Raw genomic sequence first — 10,960 nt, 5'->3', positions numbered from 1 at the left:
GAGACAAGGATGCCATGTGGGACAGTGTCAAGCGCCTTACACAAATCCAAGTAAATGACATCAGCTGCTTTTCCCATGTCAATCAGTGTTGTAGTTTTGTCATAGAAGGTCACAAAATTAGTCAGGCACAATTTGCCCTTAGTGAAGCCATATTGGCTGTCACCAGTCATCTCATTATTTTTCATATGCCTTAGTACAGCTACCAGGTGGATCTGTCCCATGATTTTACCTGTCACAGAGGTGAGGCTGACACCTCATTCTTTTAGGTTGGATGTTAACAGAAAACAAAATGTGGGTGGCTTGTGCTTCTAGAGCAATACCAAGGGTGGGCTTCTGTTGTACTTAGCACAGACACCTGGGTCTATCTGTGACACCTCTGCAGGGCTGGCCATCATGCCATGGCACGTGCTGCAGAGCCAGGCTCTCTGGAGCAGCAGCTGGAGGCCAGCAGATGTCCCAGAACATGCACAGTGGCATGAACACCTCTGTGTACACGATTAGGTCCTGCTGCAGGCTTTCAGAGGCTAGAGAGAAGAAACTTTCAAAATGTAAGAAAGGGACAGAGGTAAAAAAGAAAGAAAGGAACCCAAAGCAGAAGGTGGGGGCTATAGGATGTGTTGTCAGTGAGGAGTACCCTTCCACGAAGCCTGTCTCTCCTCATGTGCCATACAGGGTACCAAGTGTTCAACCAGGGGACTAGGGACCTCTCAAAAGACAAGATGTTGCAGCGGTGACCCTTTTGATGTCCTGTCCTTCCACATCCCAAACTTTCAGGACAATGACTCAGGTTCATCGATTCCCAGGTCAGGATTAAGCTTGAAAGGACACCAGGCATCTTCACACCACTTCATTTACTCACCACAATGAACCTTAACTGCTCACTTAGGTGATCACATCAATGAGCCTCAAAACAGAGGTGTCAACATGTCCTGCAATAGATAACCCTTTTATGTGAGAAGAAGATAGACAGAAAAGGAAAGAGATAGAGAGATCACCACTCTCTGACCCTGTGATGGCAGTGACAGATGTGGTAATCCTCTGGTGGTGGGCAAGTGCCCACTTAACTCTTGGGGCTATCACTTTTTTTACATTCAAGTCCCTGCCCCACCATGCTGTATTTACCCCTCTCATGGAAAATTACAGAGCATGCTTCCCTCTCATTTAGGAACTTTATAGAAATGGATCTAAGGGATGACAGGGGCCTCCTTCTGCCGATATGACTGTTTGACCTCTTTGTTTTTTTCCATCTACCGTTCCAAGCCTTGCCTGCCCCCACACCCCCTCCGGGACACTGAGTGGGTAGTTGGCTCAGAAAGGTGCTGCCTTGCCTCGGCAAAGCCCTCTTCTCAGAGCCAACTCATTACTTATGTCCTGTTCAGAGTGCCAGGTAGGTGACTGTGGTGCTAAACCTCGTCTCTGTCCCTGCTAAAAGGTCCAGACTCATACTTATTTTGAAACAAATGATTGAAATGGAACATGTATTTCACTCTCTCACGTGTCTTCCCATGGTTCTAGCTCTAAACAGTTAAGCTTATTTTATTGTCAAGCATGGAACACAGTGGTCTAACAGGCACCAGTGGTGTAGATTGATAGGATGAGGATAATTTCCAGCTACACAGCAACACAGTACATCTTCAGGAAGGACCTGATGGAGAAAGCCACCTCTGTACTGTAACAACTCTATTTATTCTTTTTTATAGACTACAATTCATACAGCCTCCCTGTGTAGTATGAGAAGAGTATCCCAGTTCACAATTACATTCAGGGTGATTCAGCAGTTTTTTGCAAAGTATGTTGACGTTGCCTGCAGGTTATGTTTGCGCCAATATTAACCAGGTAGATTAGATAGGCAGGATAGTACACGGGAATTTGTACTGTATTGACCTTTTAAAGTCAACAGAGTTGGCAGAAGAAAGCAGTTCGGAGTGCAGAGGGCAGTTTGTCTCCTGATGCTGCTTTTCTTCTGTTGTCCCCTACAGTTGTCTCAGGCATGCGCTTTCATCAGGTCAAACTCAGGGAAGTATTTTTGACAGAAACGAAAAAACCATCTTCTATGTCCAAGAATGAAATTCAGCAGAAAAAATAACCTGAAGAAATATCCCCTATCACTAAGGAAGAGAATGAAGCTTATGAATGATTCAAGCTGAATCAGTTGATGTGACTTATGTAAAGTGACAATTTGTTAAAAGCAAAACCCCATTAAATATTAAAAAAAATTTTGAAATAAAATTTTGAAATTGTAGGAACTTTTCAGCCATTCTGATTATTTTTAACTAGCAGGTTGCCCGACAATGAAAACAGGAAGCACACAATTTTCTGCTGGCACAGATGTTTCCAATGATCACAGCCTCTCATGAATCTTAATTTGTACCTGGCCAGCATTAGTTAATAATTTATTTTCTGTGGGTGAGAAGTGACTAAACAGACCTGATTGGTTTTATTTGTTTAAGAAATCGGACTCTCCATGTCCATGACGGCAGACAGCTGTGTGTAATTCTCTTTGTAGGAGGGGCTACAGACCTTTATAATCTCAAGGCAAAGCTACCAAGAGCTGAGAGTGAGTTAAAGTGTGTGTGAGGTAAGCTTTTTTTTTTTTTTTTTTTGTTTTGGGGCAAAGAGTGTACTTGAAGCTAAGTGAATGGCTTTTATGGATTAAATACTTGTTTCACGTTCTTTACTAACATGGGTGTGTGGATCAAATGATAAATTATTAATTGTTTTCTTTCTAGGTGTATAGATTTGAGAGAAAGAAATGTAGAATTCAGATGTGTGGTGTGCTTTCTCTCACCCCCTTCTTCCTAATGTAGAGACAATGACATGTTATTTACAAGGGGAATATGGGGCTATTTTGGGCATTTTCTTTTTGCTGCTGTTAATTCTTCAGATTTATTGTTAATGTGATGTTAATAACTGCGAAGCTGGTATAAAATAGGTATTGTCTACATGTTTGCCACTGATGTGCAGGCCCTGGTTCTGACCAGGGTGGATGACAGTCTGTTGAGACACCATTGTTACTTTGACTTTCAGCAAAACTGCAATTGGACCAAGCACTTTGTCTGTGGTTAGGACAAAGGTAAAGTTACCAGAGACAAAATTAAATTCCATGTCTTCAGGTGCTTGCTTAAAGGACGGTGTGGGGGTTGTTGTAAATGAGACTGTTTTCTTACAACAGAGCTAAAAAAATAATCCTTCCTGTCACTGTATAGTGGAGCATAATGGCTGCTGCAGAAAGCACAGCAATTGCTGAGTTTATATTGTATATCTGGTTAAACAGTTAACTGTATCCTCAGATAGTACCAAAATAAACTGAGCAGACCATGCTTTTTGGTCAGAGCAGAACACGTTGGGACGAAAATGGTTTTGATTTGCTTGTACTCTGACATGGCCCAACTGCTTTCAATAGAGTTCTGCTTAATTAACCTGCACATATAAAAGACGCCTTAAGGCAAAATGAAACAAAGCAGTTTCTCAAATGACACAAAGCAGTCTCTGGAGTGTGTCCAGAGAAGGGCCATGAGGGCTGGAGCACCTCTCCTATGAAGACAGACTGAGAGAGTTGGGGCTGTTCAGTCTGCAGAAAAGACGGCTCCGAGGAGACCTTATTGTGGCCGTCCAGTATCTCAAGGGGGCTACAAGAAAGCTGGCGAGGGGCTTTGTAGGATGTTGGATAGTGATAGGACTAGAGGGAATGGATTAAAGCTAGAGATGGATGGGTTCAGATTGGGCGTTAGGAAGAAGTTCTTCCCCATGAGGGTGGTGAGACACTGGCACAGGTTGCCCAGAGAGGTGGTGGAAGCCCCATCCCTGGAAGTTTTTAAGGCCAGGCTGGATGCAGCTCTGAGCAGCCTGATCTAGTGGGGGATGTCCCTGCCTGTGGCAGGGGGGTTGGAACTAGATTATCTTTAAGGTCCCTTCCAACCTTGACAATTCTGTGATTCTATAACATAATCTTTTACCTCCTCTACTAATTTGATGAGAGTCTTAGACCATAAACCATTGGTTTCAAACAAGACAACTTTGAACAGTGCTTGAGAACCAGTTACAGACTGAAACCCAGCATTTTTAATTGTTGTTTTGAAAAATATACTTCTTTATTCCAGATACTAGGAAATCAGGCACGAGAAAACATGTCTGGGAAACCCAAGCTGCACTACTTCAATGGACGGGGCCGAATGGAACCAATACGGTGGCTCCTGGCAGCAGCTGGGGTTGAGGTTTGCCTCTGGTTGTTTTATTTTTTTTTATACTAAAAGCATGTGACAGTTGAATTTTTACTGTTCCTTATAAAAAAATGTGACTGATCAGCAGTTTCAAGCTCTGTGTTTAGTGCATTGCTGGCCAAGCCAACAATGACCACTAGCTTACCCTAGGCAGGAGGGAAACTTCCTATTCTGCTTCCAAGCATCATGTGCCAACCCTACAGGCAGCACCACAAATGCCTCTCCCTTGTGGCTAGTGAAAGAAAAAAGTTAAAACCGCAGCTGTAGACCCTGGCTTCTTATCTTCTGATCATAGGACCTAGCACTTTCAGTTCTGAAAACATTCAGTTAAATCCCAATGTCCAAAATAGCAAAAAATTATTATGTCTACTACAATGTAGCTTACCCTTGAAGTTGCTGTATGTTATAAAAGACAGAGTGATGGTTTTTATCTCTAATGGTTTCTGATATTAAGCTGGAGAGGGATTGTGAGGATCTGCATGCATTAAGAGCTGTGAGATTTTTGTTGTGGTGATTGGCAATGTGCCAGAGAGCCACACAAGGCACATGGTCTCTTCTTGCAGCTTGTGGCAGAGCTATACCACAGTTCAGCTGCTGCAGTGTGAATGTACCTGGCATTCTCCCTCCTTGCACCATCTCTTGCCATTACAGAAGTAGCACAACTGAAGTAGCACAGTCGTTGTTTGTGCAGTAGAGCAAATGTGCCTTTCAGTCACCTTAACTTTAACCAAACCCTTACCTGAACAAAAATACCAGTCATAGGTGAGAGGGAAGAGGAGAGACTGTAACAGAGATGAAATAAATTTTTAAAGATGTTGCATTTGAATGTGATTAGTCTTTTCTTAAAAAAAATCCCTAAAGACAACTCTTTGCTGTCCTTATCTCATGCAAAGCAGAAGCTAAAACATGCACAACTTTTCTTCTTTATTTCCTGCAGTTTGAAGAATGTTTTATGGAAAAAAAGGATGATCTAATAAAGTTACGGAAGGGTAAGTTTCCTTTACTTTTTAATAATTAGATAATATTAATAATAGGGTTGTTTGTCTTATTTCTCTGAAAAAGAATGTCTAGACTGAGTTGTACATGAAGTATCACAGATGCACACTGTCGTGTGTTAGATGATATCATCCAGCCAGTTGCTTCAGTCTCTACTGAATCATGGAAGGGCTGAGGTTGGAAGGGACATCTCCAGATTGTTTGCTCCACCTCCTCTTGTCAAACAAGACCATCTAGAGCCAGTTGCCCAGCACAGTGTCCAGCTGGGTTTTTAGCACTTTTAAGCATGGAGACTCCACAGCATGCCAGTGTTCAGTCACTCTCACAGTAAAAAAAACCTTCCTGAAATTCAGATTGATTCTCCCTTATTTATGTTTGTGTCCACTGCCTCCTGTCCTACAACAACACAAGTTTTTGTCATCAGATCATGCTGAAATTCATTAGCATTTTAGCTTGCCTACAAAGGTGTTGGTTTATAATCTGTATCAAAGCAGATTTCTGAGTTTACCCTGTGCCTCTGATGCGTTCCTGTTTTCCAAGGCAACTGCTTGCCTTGCTATCTTTAGCTTCCGTCTTGGTGAATGTAATTTTCATGTTTCCTCTGAACCAAACTACATGTCTCTGCTTTTCCAGTTCTCTTGGTTTTTCAATGAAGCCTGAGCTAGGGTTGGCATTTGCAGTCCTGCTCTCCTTTAGGAACAATGACTTGACTCCCCTGTCACCTGCTGGCTTTCAAAACGTATTTTTGAGACACAAGCATAAATGAAAATGTGCCCTTCATAGCAGTTTCATACGGTGGATAGAAAGGGGATACCTTCACACAGTGGGTATAAGATGGGCATAGCTGATCAGTTATCCAAGTTGAGAAATATGACTCCATAAAACAAATACTCTGACTCACTTATCTGATCAATTCCTGGAGGTATTTTGACTTCCTTGATAGAATAAGGCTTCTGCAGATTAGTAAGGGATTTGCATAGCTACAGTCTCATACCAAGTGATATGTGGCACTTGCAGGAATCTCATGAAGCCCATGCATTATTATTTAGGTCATGCTTGTACAGATGTATGCCATTGTATAGAGTCAACATAATAGCCACAAAGACTTTATAAGCATTTATGTTTGCATTATATGTTGACAAGCCCTTTAAATAGTCCAGATTTCCATAGTACTTATCAAAGCATGACAGAAACTGGCTGTTTCAGATCCTTTGGCCTTTCTCATCTGTATTAATCTCCATGAAAATCATCTGAGTTGGGGCCATGCAGTGCAGGACTTGTATTTTTCACTGTATGACTACTGAAAGTTCAGCATTTGAGTGAGTCCTCACATCTGAGGAAACTTCAAGAAGTCGACTGCTATAATATTAGGATATTAACGTGTCAATAAGAAATGGGTTTTGGTTTCATGGTAAATGTTTTCTATGCCTTGTTGTAAGAATGAGCAACACTGCCATTGCAAGGGTTATCAAGGCCTGGAACAGGCTGCCCAGAGAAGTGGTTGAGTCACCATCCCTGGAGGTACTTGAAAGACAGATGTGGCACTTGGGGATATGGTTTAGTGGTGGACTCTGGAGTGTTAGGTCTATTGTTGGACTTGATGATCTCAAGGGTCTTCTCCAACTTAAATGATTCCATGATTCCAAATAAAAAAAACGACATGTGTGGTTGCTTTGCCAAACACCCACTAATAGTTCTCATTCAGAGACTGGATGTTTCCTTATCTTGTCTCCTTTTCCCTAGATGGATTCCTGTTATTTGAGCAAGTGCCAATGGTGGAGATTGATGGAATGAAGATGGTGCAGACCAGAGCCATTTGCAACTACATCGCATCGAAGTACAACCTCTACGGGAAGGACCTGAAGGAGAGAGCCCTGTACTGTGACAGTACCGCCTTTTTTTCTTAGACTACAGTTCATAGTACCTCTTTTAGCCACACAAGGTTACAGTTAGAATCAAGGTGATAGAGCAACTTTTCATGTAGCACATGCTGACTGTGGCTGCAGGTGATGTTTACAACAGTAAGAACCATCTAGATTAGACAAGCAGCATGGCGCAAGTTCATGAATATCAAAGGCCAATACAGTTAGCAGCAGAAAGGAGAGCAGAGGGCACATTGTCCCACTGATGCTGCCTTCCATTTTCTCCTGTAGTTGTCAGTGGCAGGCGTTTTCACTACATCAAATTCAGGAAAAAGTCTTTGATACAAACAAAAAACTTGTCTTTCTAGCAACCAGGAATTAGAATTAATGACTGGTTATTAAGGGACAGGGATCTTGGGGTTCATGGTTTGACCTGAAGTATTTTTAAATACTTGAAGTTAACTAGCACTGGTAAACATGTCAATATATTTGTTATGAATTGTATAGACCCACTGTTTAACTCGCCACATCCGACTGGATATTTAACACACGTTTGGATGACACATGCTGATTTTGCGCTCAGGTTCAGAAAAACCTTAATGCAGGGAAGTATCATGCCGAGTGAAAAATGGAAGGGTTAGAGTCTTTGTTTCTGTTACGCATTTTTCATTTGTCTTTCACTCATGCTTTTCCTGCCTCCCCGTCTCTTGAAGCTACTGTACTTGAGGGGAAGCTGCCCCAAGCTATCTGTGCTGGATCGTTCCCAGCACCTCAGCGGGTTTATGCTAGTAGCTATTGCGCTGTTCAGACCTACTGTGTTTGACCTGACCAACCAGAACTCTTCCTTTCAGAATCGATATGTATGTGGAAGCACTGATGGATCTCAATGAGTTACTCATGACCTATCCTTACAAACCAGCAGATACAAAGGAGCAACATTTTGCTAATATGTTGGACAAGACCACAAACAGATACTTCCCAGTCTTTGAGAAGGTACCTGGCAAAAAAATAGTAGCCTAATTAATATTGTTTTCCTGAAAGTCCACCCTGGATCTACACAAGCAATTTTTACTGAGGAAAACAGAGAATAAAAATTATCACTTGAATATAAACGCTATGGTTTTGGTGGGGCTGGAATGAGGACACTACAGAGGGGAGAGAAGGCACCACAATTCTGGTGGAGGCACAGACCTGCAGACACTGAGGCCATGCTGAACTCCCCAGATGTCCATATTTCAACCGGTATATTGTTTCAGGCAAAATAATTATTGTATCAGCTTTTACATAAAGTTTCCTCCAGAAGTGCAGAACCCTCTCTACCATAAGTGCTATGTAAAAATGTTACAACTCCTTCTGTAACAAAAGGAGGGTGGATTGTGTAGGTGTGAAGACCATAAGGCGCAGACTGCACAAGTGGAGAGCTCCCAAAGCAATAGTTTCAAAATTCAAGAGGAAAAAGGTGAGAAGTAAGGGATCTGCCCATAATTTGAAAGGGTCCAATGTACTCTTACTATGCCCTGGGCTGAACTTAAGCTTCTTGTAAATTTTATATAGGACTTTTCATTGGTAGTTGTATCCCATAAAGCTTAGCCTTCAACACCACAGTGCTGATTACATGAGGTACAAAAGAGAAGGCAAGAGGGGTAAAACTGAGCTACCAGAAAGAAATACAGAAGAGAAAGGGCTGATAATTTATGCCTAGGATGATAGCATGGCCAGATCACTCTGTACTACAGATGTTCTTACTGCATTTCCTTCTTTCAAGGGTAATTCCATGCAGTGTATGACCTTGCTTTGAAGTTATCTTATTAAGTCATACCAAGGAGGGGGGGAGAAATCGCATCTGTTTCTGGTTTTCTCTTTTTCTATTTTTAGGTTTTGAAAGACCATGGACAAGACTATCTTGTTGGCAACCGGTTTAGCAGGGTAGATGTGCAGTTACTTGAAATCATTTTAATGGCAGAAGAGTTCAAGCCTGATATACTTGCCAAATTTCCTCTCTTGCAGGTAAATGATTGAACAGTTTTAGTAGGCAATGAATCAAAGCAAGACCACTGATTTAAACTGGCTGAGAAACATGGGACTGCGGGAGAGTGAGGAAAGAAGTGGAAGACAAAACCCCAAATATCCTGTGTACTTTTAGCTATCCTCAGAGACTGATGGTTATTGTAACCTTCTGTCCCTGTAGTCACAAAAGCATAATAGAATGAAACATATAGATTCTTCTGCAGGGTTAACCCACAATGTTAATTTTAGAGCATCTAAATGTTTGATAATTACCATGTTTCTTAAGTAAAGTGCTGTTCTGGTTTTGTTTTGTAGAGTTTTAAAGCAAGAATAAGCAATATTCCCACAATAAAGAAATTCCTGCAGCCTGGCAGCCAGCGGAAACCACTACCAGAAGAAAAAGATATACCGAAAGTGATTCAAATTTTCTACTGAGCAGCAACCTAAACCTACGGAATCTCTGTGTCTTTGTGTTTGCTAGTAGTGGCAAAGAGAAATTACTGAAAATAGTGAAAAAGTTTAAATTTCTCTCTCCTTAGCTACAGGACTGATTTTAGCCTAGTACAAATACTTTCCAGGTAGATCTACGTGAGCACACTAGCAGATGAAATAGTTCACCCAATTAGGGGGTGCACTGGACAACACAGGATGTCTTGAATTACTTAAGAAAATACCTGAAATACAGTCTTGCTATTGACACTCAAAACCAGTTTGTTGAATGACTTCTTGTTGCTAATTCCCTACCTAAGCACTCTCCTGTTCTGTCCTTCTGCCATTCCCCAGATCTGCTGGAAAATTAAGGGAGCTCAGCCCAAACAGAGGGTGACATGTCTGTTCTGGGAAATGCCAGGAAAAGCCTGCAGGTTCTACTTTGATGGGGATGAGAGGTTTGGGTTCAGCTTTCCTCTGAACTTAACTTGGGACCCAGAGGTCCTACTGCACCTCTGTTGTCACTAGACACTTAAACTCCTGTACTGTACCTCCACCAATATCTCCTTTAACAAAAGGTCGACCAAAACAGCCAAAAGCACTTTGCAGACTTGACCGAGAAACAAATGCTTGCCACCAACTGTAAACATGATAAATATTGTTTGAGGGAGGAAGAGTCAGACTGGTGGCAGGTGCTAGTGAGACCTGGAAGTGTTGGCCTTCTTGTTGACTTTTGTCACTTTATATTGAACTTGGTTAAATATAAGTTGTACACAAGTTGTATGTTATAGTCATTCAAAAATACTACTGAGAGGCAGGCAGAACAGATGAACGTTATTTAAACACCAGATAAACCAAGTACATTGATTCAAAGAACTAAGAATTCAAACTCAAGAGCCAATGAGACTATTAAGCAGGTATTCTTTATTGTGACACTGGGAGACACACGGGAATATTTCCACAGCATGTCCTCACCCTGGCTTTGTCTTTGTTCTGGATATATGCATTTACTACACACGTATTTATTACACTTCCACAAAATAGTTATTACATCTAAGAACTATTTACACACTCATTTCACTTTCCATTCTACCGTCTTTATCACCACATACTGCTAGTTCTTATTTTGGCCTGCCTTGGTGGTCGTCGGATGCCTCTGGTGGTCGTTTACTCCTTCACTCCTCTTCCTCTTCTTTCGGTGACCTTCTCCATTTCTTGGCAGATTCTAGGGTGAGAACAGGCTGCACTTCGCTGCTGGCCACAGGGTTCTGCCCTGAACCAACTGTTCTGTTCCCCCCTCCAGTTTCAAGTTCTTTTCTATAAAGCAGCTATTGAGCCCAACCAAGTCTGTTCTCACGGCCGTATTCCCACACTCTGTTAACGTTTCCCATTCTTTATTTCAAGGTAAGTGCAACAGCCCGTGCCCTAAAGCCAAGCAGTGCTCTG

At 41.8% G+C, this 10,960-nt stretch overlaps 1 protein-coding gene across 1 annotated transcript; it reads left to right on the top strand.

Annotated features, from left to right (window-relative positions):
- Positions 1–4,127: 4,127 nt before the first annotated feature.
- LOC104266977 (glutathione S-transferase-like) lies at positions 4,128–9,520 on the top strand. The gene is made up of 6 exons (XM_009876189.1): positions 4,128–4,214; positions 5,158–5,209; positions 6,960–7,092; positions 7,930–8,071; positions 8,954–9,085; positions 9,401–9,520. Exons 1-6 carry the CDS (start codon positions 4,128–4,130, stop codon positions 9,518–9,520), a joined length of 666 nt encoding a protein of 221 aa, XP_009874491.1.
- Positions 9,521–10,960: the final 1,440 nt, after the last annotated feature.

The sequence above is a fragment of the Apaloderma vittatum genome, unplaced genomic scaffold (assembly GCF_000703405.1).
Source record: "Apaloderma vittatum isolate BGI_N311 unplaced genomic scaffold, ASM70340v1 scaffold40329, whole genome shotgun sequence".
Taxonomy (NCBI): domain Eukaryota; kingdom Metazoa; phylum Chordata; class Aves; order Trogoniformes; family Trogonidae; genus Apaloderma; species Apaloderma vittatum.
Note: the sequence above shows the minus strand (reverse complement) of the source record. Positions and strands in the feature narration are given on the sequence as shown.